Source organism: Erpetoichthys calabaricus, chromosome 13 (genome assembly GCF_900747795.2).
Source record: "Erpetoichthys calabaricus chromosome 13, fErpCal1.3, whole genome shotgun sequence".
NCBI lineage: Eukaryota > Metazoa > Chordata > Cladistia > Polypteriformes > Polypteridae > Erpetoichthys > Erpetoichthys calabaricus.
In genome coordinates this window covers 97,826,843-97,840,945 of record NC_041406.2, presented here as the reverse complement: position 1 = coordinate 97,840,945, position 14,103 = coordinate 97,826,843, and the positions used below count along the sequence as shown (strand labels likewise).

At 35.1% G+C, this 14,103-nt stretch overlaps 1 protein-coding gene across 6 annotated transcripts in view; it reads left to right on the top strand.

Annotated features, from left to right (window-relative positions):
- ubr5 (ubiquitin protein ligase E3 component n-recognin 5) overlaps positions 1-14,103 on the top strand; it is a 128,540-nt gene that overhangs the window by 23,455 nt on the left and 90,982 nt on the right. For 3 of the 6 annotated variants that reach the window (XM_051935727.1, XM_051935726.1, XM_028817289.2), the window contains exons 2-5: positions 3,258-3,302; positions 7,469-7,550; positions 11,517-11,593; positions 13,174-13,218. In XM_051935727.1, the coding sequence (XP_051791687.1) occupies positions 3,258-3,302; positions 7,469-7,550; positions 11,517-11,593; positions 13,174-13,218 (249 nt within the window). The remainder of the gene's footprint in view (positions 1-3,257; positions 3,303-7,468; positions 7,551-11,516; positions 11,594-13,173; positions 13,219-14,103) is intronic. The other 3 variants (XM_028817294.2, XM_028817293.2, XM_028817292.2) reach the window with 1 other exon arrangement.

The window sequence follows — 14,103 nt, the reverse complement described above, 5'->3', positions numbered from 1 at the left end:
TGAAAATGCCATAAGATGAAGCCAATGCTGCAGATTAGTATCTAGTGGATGGTATAATCAAACCCAGAAGAGTACTAATGAGTACAGTTTTGCATTTAAACAACAGAGAGAATTTCTTGCTGTATCAATTTAAATCAGACAGGATTTTTAAATACTTGGGGAGACTTCCACTATCCTATGTGGAAATTCAAGCCCTCATCCATTAGGATGTTTATAAATCATTAGGCTAAATGGTTCAGAGAGCAGTGAGTTAACTATACAATTCTCTGAAACGGAGAAGACATACTATAATGACATTGGTTTACTTTTTAAAAAAACAAAAGTAGAGATGCTTCTTTCGGTTTAGTATGGGTTTTTTGGGGGGTTTGGGGGTGGGGAGAGACAGAATATCAACCAAAATTCCAGAAAAAAATGCATTGCATAAAAGTTATAAATTGATTTGCATGTCATTAAGTGAAATAAGTATTTGATCTCCTACAACCCAGCCAGAATTCTGGCTCCCACAGATTTGCTGTGTGCCCATATGGCACACAGATTACAATCAATCAGTCACTCGATCAATTTCAAATACGCCTGATCTCAACTCATCATGTGTATAAAGCACACCTGTCCACAGAATCAATTTCTTCAATTCCAACCTCTCCACCATCATGGGCAAGACCAAAGATCTGTCAAAGGACGTCAGTGGCAAGATTGTAGGCCTACACAAGGCTACAAGACCATCAGCAAGAAGCTTGGTGAGAAGATGACAACTGTTGGTGCGTTTTTTTTTTTGTTTTTTTTTTTTTGGGGAAATTGAATAAATATAAAGTGACCATCAATTGCCCTCGGTCCAGAGCACCATGCAAGATCTTGCCTCATGGGGTGAGGATGATCATGAGAAAGGTGCGGGATCAGCCCAAAATTACATGGGAGGTGCTTGTTAATGATCTGAAGGCAGTTTGGGATCACAGTCACCAAGAACACCATTGGTAACACACTACACCGTAATGGATTGAAATCTTGCAGTACCCACAAGATCCTCTGCTCAATAAGGCACATGTACAGGCCCGTCTTAAGTTTTCCAGTGAACTTTTATGTAATGTGTTTTTTCTGGATTTTTGTTGTATATTCTGTCTCTCTCCATTAAAATGAAACTACCATAAAAATTAGAGACTGTTCATTTCTTTGTAAGTGAGCAAACTTACAAATTCAGCAGGGGATCCAATAATTATTTCCTCCACTGTACTTCTGTTTAAACTATAGAGCCTAAATAAAATGTGTGTTTTTTTTTTTAACATAATTTTCACAGATCGTAAATGTTGAATTATTTATTGCAAGTAATAATAATAATAATAATTCATTACATTTATATAGCGCTTTTCTCAGTACTCAAAGTAAATTATGTTGGGTTCTTAAGTTACATGACCAGTGCTCAAGGCTAATTGCAGTACTCCTAGTTTGTTTTATACTATACAGTGGGGCAAAAAAGTATTTAGTCAGCCACCAATTGTGCAAGTTCTCCCACTTAAAAAGATGAGAGAGGGCTGTAATTTTCATCATAGGTATACCTCAACTAAAAAATCCAGAAAATCACATTGTCTGATTTTAAAGAATTTATTTGCAAATTATGGTGGAAAATAAGTATTTGGTCACCTACAAACAAGCAAGATTTCTGGCTCTCACAGCCCTGTAACTTCTTCTGTAAGAGGCTCCTCTGTCCTCCACTCGTTACCTGTATTAATGGCACCTGCTTGAACTCGTTATCAATATAAAAGACACCTGTCCACAACCTCAAACAGTCACACTCCAAACTCCACTATGGCCAAGACCAAAGAGTTGTCAAAGGACACCAGAAACAAAATTGTAGACCTGCACAAGGCTGGAAAGACTGAATCTGCAATACGTAAGCAGCTTGTTGTGAAGAAATCAACTGTGGGAGCAATTATTAGAAAATGGAAGACATACAAGACCACTGATAATCTCCCTCGATCTGGGGCTCCACGCAAGATCTCACCCCTTGGGGTCAAAATGATCAGAAGAACGGTGAGCAAAAATCCCAGAACCACACAATGGGGGGGGGGGGGGGGACCTAGTGAATGACCTGCAGAGAGCTGGGACCAAAGTAACAAAGGCTACCATCAGTAACATACTGCAGTGCCAGACGTGTCCCCCTGCTTAAGCCAGTACATGTGCAGGCCTGTCTGAAGTTTGCTAGAGAGCATTTGGATGATCCAGAAGAGGACTGGGAGAATGTCATATGGTCAGATGAAACCAAAATAGAACTTTTTGGTAAAAACTCTACTCGTCGTGTTTGGAGGAGAAAGAATGCTGAGTTGCATCCAAAGAACACCATACCTACTGTAAAGCATGGGGGTGGAAACATCATGCTTTGGGGCTGTTTTTCTGCAAAGGGACCAGGGCGACTGATCTGTGTAAAGGAAACAATGAATGGGGCCATGTATCTTCAGATTTTGACTGAAAACCTCCTTCCATCAGCAAGGGCATTGAAGATGAAACGTGGCTGGGTCTTTCAGCATGACAATGATCCCAAACACACCGCCCGGGTAACGAAGGAGTGGCTTCGTAAGAAGCATTTCTAGGTCCTGGAGTGGCCTAGCCAGTCTCCAGATCTCAACCCCATAGAAAATCTTTGGAGGGAGTTGAAAGTCCGTGTTGCCCAGCGACGGCCCCAAAACATCACTGCTCTAGAGGAGATCTGCATGGAGGAATGGGCCAAAATACCAGCAACAGTGTGTGAAAACCTTGTGAAGACTTACAGAAAACGTTTGACCTCTGTCATTGCCAACAAAGGGTATATAACAAAGTAATGAGATGAACTTTTGTTATTGACCAAATACTTTTTTTCCACCATAATTTGCAAATAAATTCTTCAAAAATCAGACCATGTGATTTTCTGGATTTTTTTTCCTTCATTTTGTCTCTCATAGTTGAGGTATACCTATGATGAAAATTATAGGCCTCTCTCATCTTTTTAAGTGGGAGAACTTGCACAATTGGTGGCTGACTAAATACTTTTTTGCCCCATTGTAAATGGATTATTTAGTGTATTTAAATTATTTTTCTGGAAATAATATTTCCTTAAAGTAGAAAAATTGGGCATTTTGAAGTTTTACGGATATGCATAATTTTTCTTGAACCTTCATGAGATTGTACTCTTCATTTCTTTGTGTAATACACTTACTTTGTTTCTATTGTACATTTTTTACAAAGATAGTTACAGCTATTCTGATCATTTTATTTCTTCTTAATTTCAGGTTGCGTGAAGTTTCAGAGAAACTTAATAAGTACAGCCTCAACAGGTGAGTGGTACCAATTTTCCTTTCCATCATTTTCATATAACTAATATTTGTATGAATATTGATTTTAAAATATTACTTTTATCCAAAGTTTAAAGGTTTAATTCATAAGTACAGATTAAATTTCAAGTTTCATTCAACACCTGAAGACTATTTAGCATAATTAGCAAAAATTGACGTGTCTTTACTTTATCTGTCTAGCTATGCATGCAGAGTTTTAATAATAATAATAATAAAAAATTTATTTAGCACTTTTCCCATGCTCAAGGTGCTTATATAAACACCAGGATATGTTTAACATTGGATACAAATATTTTTTGCATAGAACACTAAACAGATAATTACAGGATATATAAAGCATTAAATAGAATAAAAGAAAAAAAATAAACCAGAGTGAAATACTAACTTCAATACTAAAAGAAATGTCTGAAACAAATAACATCATTTGTGATGTTACACAATTATGTTGAGTATGTGCACAGAGAGGTAAACTGAAAGAAGGGGCAAAATGTTAGGTTAAGTTAAATGTTTGAGCGAGGAACAAACATTTATTTTAAGTTGTAATGGATTTTCACTTCTATAACATGTTTTTATATACTTTTAAGACTATTCTGTGCTTTTTAATCTTTAGATTCACATCATATTACATTGTATATATTATAGTACTTTTATGTTTTTGCCTTCACATAATTTGGTTTGATCTTAAATTGTCCAAGACACGGTGAAGTGGCTAGTTGGCAAGGGCACTATGTTTGCTACAAAGAATGTAATGAAATTTTATAATTCTTCTTTCTAAGCATCATTGAAGAAGTGATGAATAATTTTAACATAAAACACTAAATAAAGGTGATATACTGAAATATTTGAATTAGAATAACATACAATAAACCACAATAAAATCCAAAAATACAAAGACTACAAATGCAAATCATCTTGTGTACTTGGACTGCAAGGTAAACGAAAAGAAAGGGTTAGGGTGTCAAGGTAAATGAAATGCCTTCCTGAGCAAATGAGTTTTAAGTAATTTTTTTTTAAAGAATGATGTGTCAGCTAATGTAACTTTTTATATTAAAAATATCTTGTGGAAAATAAAAAAACGAACAAGAAAGAAACAAAACATATTGCATATACCATTAAAAAGACCATTTTTGAAAAAGGGTGCTGTATAGACTGGGGGTGGCCACCTGAACTATGAAGCCCATCCTCGCCAGTAACAGATCATATTTAATTTCATGGCATGTTAGTGTTTTAACTCTCTTGTGTCAGTTCATCCTTAAATTTTAGATTTTCTTTTTTCCTTTCTAATGAAGCACGTATCATCCAAATGATTTGAAGCCTAAAACAGATGAGTAATTTTCAGTTCTTCATGCTCTCTGAAGTACTCTGAAGGAAACTTCATTAAACCAAATAGTGTATGATGAATACACACGGGTGGAAATGGAGTCAAGCTAGACATAGAACTGCTGGTTCCTTTGTCATTTGCATCTTACTCCTAATACGGAGCAGTTAAAACATTGAGATGTTAAAGAGTAAAATAAACAATTAAGGGTTCAAAGTCTTAACAAGCGAGACAACTAAAATGAAGCAGAAAAATGTCCTTTCAGTAATCAGTGCTTCATCTGCAATGAATGATTTCTCATGTAACAGTTGGGTTGGAAGGAAAACCCGAAGCCACTGCAGCCCTGCAGGACTGATGTTGCTCAGCTTTTATTTAAAGGGTCTGAGTATTAAATTGCAAGTAAATTAAATGAAGTTAATTAGCAGCAAAAATTAGTCACTAATTAAGAAAATGGTTAGAATGACAACCTGTTGGAGCTGGCCACCACTGATATAGACTATACAGTATAAAAAGATAAGATTGATAAAAATATTTATTCAAAGAGCTAGTTTTCTCTAATTCTTTTGGTAATCCAATGAACAAAAACAAGCAATCCTATACTTAAATATTGCCTTTCAAAACAACTTTATGAACATGAAAAAAGTTTTATTAAACCAAACAAAGAAAAAAAAAAAAAAAGTACTGCCTCAGAAGAAGCAATCAATCCAAGCGTACAAAACGGTCTACTAAAGAAAGCTTTTACACTTGTCACACGACTGATTTTTTTAGAATTCATTCACTCCTCATCAGTCTTTTTTGCAACAAATAAAAAATCTACCGGTATTCTGTTATTTCACAGAATTATTCTTCCAGATCCAAATTAGAATACTGTACTTATAACCTGAGGTACCTGTCTTGCTTCCCTGTATTACAAAATCACCTCTCCTTTATTGTCATCAGGTCATTGCTATTGTTAAACTAATGACTCTACCACATCATCACTTGTAAGAAAAATTATATGATAGTAGTCATGTTTTTAGTTACTCTGTGTACTTTATTTCTTAATCTTAATATAGTTTTTTTTCTTCTTAGCACTTTAACACTCTGTTTTCTTGTTCTCATTTTTAAGAAAATTGGTATTGTGACTTTTTTGGTGTGTAAAGTCATTGAGTTCTGTTCCATATGTGCTGTAGAAGTAGGTTTTGTTTTAATACACCATTTCCCTATTCAAAAGGAAAAGCTGAATTACATTCCGAGACTAGTAAGCAAAATAATAATAAAAAAAAATCTATTTAGTAACACAGATATTTATTAATGCAGATTTTTCAGTTTAAAGGGTTGTGTGGGAGTAATTATTTTATCTATCTATTTATTTATTTATTTTTATGTACCAATTCTGTTTGCTTACTTAAATTTCAGAACCACTTTCACCCTCATTCTTTGGAAATTGGGTAGGATTTTAGTATCAGAACAAGAGAATAGATATCCCCAGAGTAGCTTAAAAGCATTAAAACACACTTACAATTCTTCAGGGACAAGGGGACAATGTCAGGGTTTAGCCTGATTCAGTAAAATTCATCAAAGTAATCTTCAGAACTGCTAACCTGTAACGGGGCAGGACTGCTCCAGTACTTTAACACAACAATCTTTAAGAATAAAGTCACAGATGGGGAATACTGTTTCATTTCAGAAGCAGAAACTTTTAAAGACTTGATTTAATGGGACAGTAGGCACTTCACATAGCAGTAAGCTTCTCCAGAACAGATTGTTCCAAGACATCAGTACAAAATGTTTTTCTTTTCTGAAACATCTACTTCAAAGGGTGACAGGTAGCTGTGTGTCAGTGCTTCTTCCTAAGGTCTTCTGCAATGGACCTTTGCCCTTCCTGTTCTTAAGTGATGTGCCTTATTTATGGCTTATTGTACAATTAACCTTTTACATAGATGATGCAGCATATACATGACATAAAATAACTAACATGACAAATTTTCCTTTTGCTGTTTTAATGGTTAAAATTACAGTTTTGAGAACCATTTCACTGATATTGACACTTTATCTGTTTCTGCACTCTCATCAGTTTTCTTGTTGCAGTTTTTAGCATGTTCTGCAATGAGTTCTGCATTCTCATTGATTTCTTTGCTGGCACACTCTTCCGACTGTGTGCTGTAGTTTAAAAACCATTGTTAAGGTCATTGTAATAGCTGTAAGGGAGTACAAAATATTCCAATTATTTTCGTCACTTTTTTCTTTTCTTTTTCCTAACCACTTGCTCCCGTGTGTCTGAAATAACGTTCTATCCCATGCAAAATAAAATGCGACATGGGCATACAAGGAGAAGTTTCCATTTAGTTTTATACTATGTAAACTTCGTCCTATGTAGCTTTTTTTTTTCTCGGCTAATTACAGAAGAGGCTAACATGGGAGTGGTGGAAAACCAAAGATAAAGAAATAGTATTTTTACTAATGGCTCTAGGACCTAGCATCACCAAACAGCATTACAGGGTAATTAACAGGAAATCTTTTGTTGAAGCCGGTCAAGGTATACACATATGACTGCTGTGGCACTTTTTTTTTTTCCAATTCTTCTGCTTAACCTAGAAATCAAGCTTTGGATATAAATCTTTGGGCCACCTTAGACATCATATTTCAACTGAAAAGCTTTCTAGTTTAACTAAAACATTTATTATACTGTATATTATGATAATGATCATTATTTTTTTTTCCTGCTTCTCAGTGATAGCTTTTTTTGGCCATATTGCTTAGCCCTAGTGAAGACGTCTAAGACAGCATTTTAGTTCAGAATTATCTTGATTGTTAAATTAAATGACTGAATTATTTTTCCCTTCTATAGCCACCCACCACTGAATGTATTAGAACAAACTGCAATTAGACAGTGTGTTGTGGGACCAAACCATGCTGCTTTTCTTCTAGAGGTAATATAACATTTATTAGACTTTTTCATATGCAAATTCCATGGAATATGCACCAAGAGGTGTTGAAGTTTTACAGTACATTTCTACTCCTTTAAAATTTAAGGCTACCTATTTACTGTGTCTTTCAAGAATAATGTGTTTGTTTTATTTTGCTTTTTTGACAGCAACTGTTTAAACATTGTGTTCATGATAAACATTAATCTAGTGGAGTGATTACGCTTACAGTGCATCCGGAAAGTATTCACAGTGCATCACTTTTTACACATTTTGTTATGTTACAGCCTTATTCCAAAATGGATTAAATTCATTTTTTTCCTCACAATTCTACACACAACACCCCATATTGACAACATGAAAAAAGTTTACTTGAGGTTTTTGCAAATTTATTAAAAATAAAAAAATTGAGAAAGCACATGTACATAAGTATTCACAGCCTTTGCCGTGAAGCTCGAAATTGAGCTCAGGTGCATCCTGTTTCCCCTGATCATCCTTGAGATGTTTCTGCAGCTTAATTGGAGTCCACCTGTGGTAAATTCAGTTGACTGGACATGATTTGGAAAGGCACAAACCTGTCTATGTAAGGTCCCACAGTTGACAGTTCATGTCAGAGCACAAACCAAGCATGAAGTCAAAGGAATTGTCTGTAGACCTCCGAGACAGGATTGTCTCGAGGCACAAATCTGAGCAAGGTTACAGAAAAATTTCTGCTGCTTTGAAGGTCCCAATGAGCACAGTGGCCTCCATCATCCGTAAGTGGAAGAAGTTCAAAACCACCAGGACTCTTCCTAGAGCTGGCCGGCCATCTAAACTGAGCGATCGAGGGAGAAGGGCCTTAGTCAGGGAGGTGACCAAGAACCCAATGGTCACTCTGTCAGAGCTCCAGAGGTCCTCTGTGGAGAGAGGAGAACCTTCCAGAAGGACAACCATCTCTGCAGCAATCCACCAATCAGGCCTGTATGGTAGAGTGGCCAGACGGAAGCCACTCCTTAGTAAAAGGCACATGGCAGCCCGTCTGGAGTTTGCCAAAAGGCACCTGAAGGACTCTCAGACCATGAGAAAGAAAATTCTCTGGTCTGATGAGACAAAGATTGAACTCTTTGGTGTGAATGCCAGGCGTCACGTTTGGAGGAAACCTGGCACCATCCCTACAGTAAAGCATGGTGGTGGCAGCATCATGCTGTGGGGATGTTTTTCAACGGCAGGAACTGGGAGACTAGTCAGGATAAAGGGAAAGATGACTGCAGCAATGTACAGAGACATCCTGGATGAAAACCTGCCCCAGAGCGCTCTTGACCTCAGACTGGGGCGACGATTAATCTTTCAGCAGGACAACGACCCTAAGCACACAGCCAAAATATCAAAGGAGTGGCTTCAGGACATCTCTGTGAATGTCCTTGAGTGGCCCAGTCAGAGCCCAGACTATTGAACATCTCTGGAGAGATCTTAAAATGGCTGTGCACCGACGCTTCCCATCCAACCTGATTGAGCTTGAGAGGTGCAGCAAAGAGGAATGAGCGAAACTGGCCAAGGATAGGTGTGCCAAGCTTGTGGCATCATATTCAAAAAGACTTGAGGCTGTAATTGCTGCCAAAGGTGCATCGACAAAGTATTGAGCAAAGGCTGTGAATACTTATGTACATGTGATTTCTCAGTTTTTTTATTTTTAATAAATTTGCAAAAACCTCAAACTTTTTTCACGTTGTCATTATGGGGTGTTGTGTGTAGAATTCTGAGGAAAAAATGAATTTAATCCATTTTGGAATAAGGCTGTAACATAACAAAATGTGGAAAAAGTGATGTGATGTGAATACTTTCTGGGTGCACTGTATTAAACATTACAGTTCAGTTTCATAGCCACTAAATTACTACTACTTGTCAAAATGATATCTTTGATTTTAAGGTCACCATTATAGTGTATTGGAAAGTAACTGCCCTTTTCAGCAATTATTTTTGAATATAACGTATAAACCTAAAACAATGTTAAAGATTTTTTTAATGTGAGACAAAATGTATCCCTTGCATTAGAGACTCATCCAGGTTTTAGATATTGAAGAATAGGCTTGTGTTAGGATCATTATCATAAAAAATGAATGAATGTATGAACTTTGTTTTTGGCCATATGTTATCTTGGGCTGCTGCTTAAGGCTGGATAACCTGTGCTGTTAGGCTGTCTAAACAAATTAAAATCACAGAGCATCATATACAGCAAGTAATATTATTTTGTCTGATACAGAAACTGAATCAATTAACTAAGTCCACAGTGGCATTGCAGACTCAAGAGCAATGCTTTATAGCCCTGTTCCTGTAGCTATTTAACCAAGAACACCATGCATTGATTATGTATTGGTACTGTTGTTAAAAACTGAGCCCACCAGAAAACACTAACAGATCTGTAGGCTTCATGCTGTCGAGTTCATTAGAGTTGAAGTTAACCTAACACAAGGGCTATTCATAAATGTGTAATTGTAGATGAATATTCTGTGTTTCATTTTAACGTTAATGCTACTCAAGAGAGGACTTTTCCAATATGCATACAATCCTTTCAAAGGTTTAAATTGCCCAATTGCTCATAAATACGTTTTTCATAATTAAATTGGGAAACTCCCATTAAAACATTGAAATTCACATATATCGGAAAGTATGGAATTTCAGCAAATTAATTTTAAAATGTACGCTATGTAGAATTAATTTACAGTAGAATCCCTAATACATGACTTACTGAGAATTTGCCACTGTCATATTATTAAACCTGTCTTTTCACAAATTAAAATGATTGTGAACAAGTTATTAATATTTACTAGCCTCCGTATCACAGCTAGTTAAGAATATAAGTTTCAGATGACTTTTTTTTTTTTTTAAAGATTCCGTGCAATTTGTTTTAAATGCGTGGCTCAGTAGTTTTTTTTTTTTTTTTTTTTTTTTTTTAATACAGCCTTTTGAATAAGAGCCGTATGATTTTCTTAAGCGTACCTCCTATTAATTGTCATAGAGTAAGTGATTAACTATCTTAAGTAAAAAATTCTACTGTATCATTGTTAAGGAGGCAGTGAATTGCTTATTCTGTTAAAGTGGGTTACTCTGTTGTCCAGAGATGGACTTGGTTGCCTCTTTGTAGAAAGCTTAGAGCAAATGAGCCTTTTTTTTTTTTGTATTGTGACCAAAATAAACACACAACTCCAGATGTGGCTCTAGTAGCCGATTTATGTTAATCCCTATCATTTTTTTTTTTTTCAGCATTGTTTACAGTAGATGTTAGCATTTTATTTGCTTTAATTGCTGCAGTGTATTCTCTTGTGGATGAGTGTCTCTTCTTTGTACTTTTTCTTTCCTGTATGTCATCACTTCAAATCTTGTATTTATAGTTAATAATTATATCAATTTACTTCACTATTACCCTTTGCACTTGCTTTTATTAATGTGCAAAAAGGCAAAGTCATATTTAATATTTTTTTCTTTCTTTGCATGAAAGTATAAAATGACGCTAAATGGTAAAATTTGATACTTTGTTTTGCTTATTTTCCTTAAATTTAGTAAAGACACTGCTGCTTTGGTCTTTTCTTCGATCTTCCTGGGCCAAATTCTAAATGTTTCTAAGTTTGAAATAATTGGTTAATCTGTGATATGCAATCTATTATTATTTCAGAGAAGAACAAGTATAATTCACAGTAAATAAATAAGTGGGACAAAATGTTATTGTTTTACAAGTTTGTCTTTAAATGGCTGTGTGGTCATTTCTGGTGATTCTGTCATGTTTGTTGATTTTGAGAACAATATGAGCATTTCTATCCCTGCAAAAATGGCTTATTACATTATATTTTCTGATTCCTTAGGAAGGCCAGATTTTCCAGTCCTCAAAAGGCATTGTAAAATATGTCTTGGATTTTATTGCTGTACAGTGCTTGCTAATTCCTATTTAGTATTCCATTTGTTTTGTTTTTGCTTTTTTGTTTTTTTTTTTATGATTAGGATGGTCGAATCTGTAGAGTTGGCTTTATTGTGCAACCTGAAAGATTGGAATTGGGCAAACCAGATGGAAGTGATGGGTGAGAATGCTTTTTTATTTTTTTGTCACTTTTTATTGTAATTGGTTCTATAATCAAAATGTGAATAATGTGAAAGTGAAATAAATAGTTTTCAATAGTAGATTAAAGAATTGTATATGTTGGTAAGTATATATGATATAGTGCAGTAATAATAGTGAAATGAAAGCTAAAGAGAATGAGGATTTTCATCCCTCTTTTGAACATTGGATATGAAAGACTTTTTTTGTGATCCGTAATTAAACCTGGTGCACAGTAGGTAGACCATCATTAGTTTACCTGTTTTTTAATTGTACCATTAATGCCTATATAAAAATGCACTACTAGGTGTTTTGGATTGACTCTGTCCTTTTTACTTATGTGTGTTGTAATTAATCAAATAGGTGATCTCAAACTTTAGCCTAGTGTTTTTTTTTCTTTGTTCCTTTGTCCATTTAGGTTTTCTGTAGATACCTGGGCTTCCTCCCATTTCCAACAATCTTGTGAATTAAGCTAATTGGCATCTCTGACTTGTTTGCTTGAATATGGGTAGGCTCTGAAATGAGCTGTTATTTCATGCAAGATTTATTCTATGTCATCTGCTGCAAGGACAGGCTGTGGTGATCCTGAACTGGAATTAATATCTTGAGAAGGATGGTTTAAAAGATGTCACCATTGTTTTTGCAAAAAATTTTACTTGTTCAAAGATGGAATGCATTGAAAATTGTCGGTCATTCTTTTTCCAAATTATGCAAAGTTCTGTTGAACAATCTTGTGCTTGCCTAGTTTTGAGAATTTGTTTTTGCGTATATTAAAGTGATTCTTCAGTATGTTAACCTTATTAACATCTGATTGTGGAAGAGATTTCAGTGGACAATTGAACCTTATTGAGATAGCTTTTGACACCTTGGTTTACTTTCTCGCTTGATATTTGATGTCTTAGTGATCTGCTAGTTGGTGTCTTAGTGATCTACTAGTTGGCTTGTCGGTAGCTGTTCAACTACCGATCTTGTGAGGTAAATGTAAATGTTGCTTTTTGCAATTGGTTGTTTCTGGTGTGAACTTTTAAGTGCAGGCAGAGCATGCTGGGAATGTAGTTGCCTTTTACTTTTTTTTTTTTTAATAATATATAAAATCACCCCCCCTGTAAAGGGTCCAGTTATTTAATTAAACAGTTCTGAAACATTTTTTTTACCCCACCAGCTGTCTGATCCACTGATGCCACTACTAAATGGAAATTTTATCTGTTTTTTTAAATAATGGTGCAGTGTAAACAAAGTGGTGATATGGTGTGATGTTCATTTTTATTAGTGATACAAGTGCTGCATATTAAATTAATTTGTGATGTGTGATATTTAGTAGCAGAAGTAAAGCCGATGCTTTGGGGAAAGCTGTGTCTGGTTTTAGTGGTGCTTATGTCTCATTTTAAAGTGTTTTTTTTAACAGATTTAGTCTTTTATATTCTTCACATATCATCTAGTTTAATTTTTATTTAATTACAAGCAAATTCATTTTTCTGGTACTTAACTGCCACTTATGAAAAATGAGTTTGTTCTCTTTCACAGTATGTATGTTTGAAACCTCTGCATGTTTTTGACCAGCAGAGGCTGTTTTGGATTCCTGAGGACCATGGGTATTAAAAGAAAGAGGTATATGATTAATTGAACTTGGTACACATTTTTTTACAGTTGCATTAAGTGTAATTTTACAGTATTGCTTTTTATGGACAACATTAAATCTAAATTGCTGGAATTACTTTTGTGTGGCTCATGTCATAAATATATACAGATGCAACATTGCTATTATGAAGGCTGAGCCGTATTTAACTGCAGATCACATTGCATATAGATAAACTTGAATGGTCCAGTTTTGTTTTGTTTTTTTTAAATCTGTAAATAAAAGTAATTTGAAACAAGGTATGTACACATTCATATTTGCAGTTTCAGTTTATCTGTATAAACCACTTTGAAACACATCCAAAAAATGGTAAGGTGAGTTTATTCCGATAATTAAGCATATCATTGAAGCTGCTAGTTGGACTATCTTGCATTGAGTTATGTGCAGAAGCATGATTGTGACAATCCGATTGACATCTTGCTTTTATTCTTTAGTGGTTGTCCCTAGTATATTTTAGTATTGCTTTCATCTTAACATGCTGCATTAAAAAAGTAATAGTTGCCTATCCCTTTTCCCCACCTGAATCATATGACACATTGACTGTATAAATTCTAAAAACTAGTCAATTAGATTTTTACGTTTTATATGTTTTGCTAGTTTAACTGTGCAGTTCTGATGCTTTTCAAAATGCCTTCCAGTTCATCAGTGTTGTTTCCTTAAACTAATTTTACACAGGCAGATGCTATCAGCCTTTCTTTTATACTTCATTTTTTATACATTCGAATATACATTTCCTTGTATTAACTTTGGTTTGTTTATGGCATATTAGGCAATGTGGCAGAGACCCTTCTGCAGTCACCTCAGCACCAAAAGGTTGGCAGGTGTATAACAACACTGCTTTGATGGCATTTAGACCA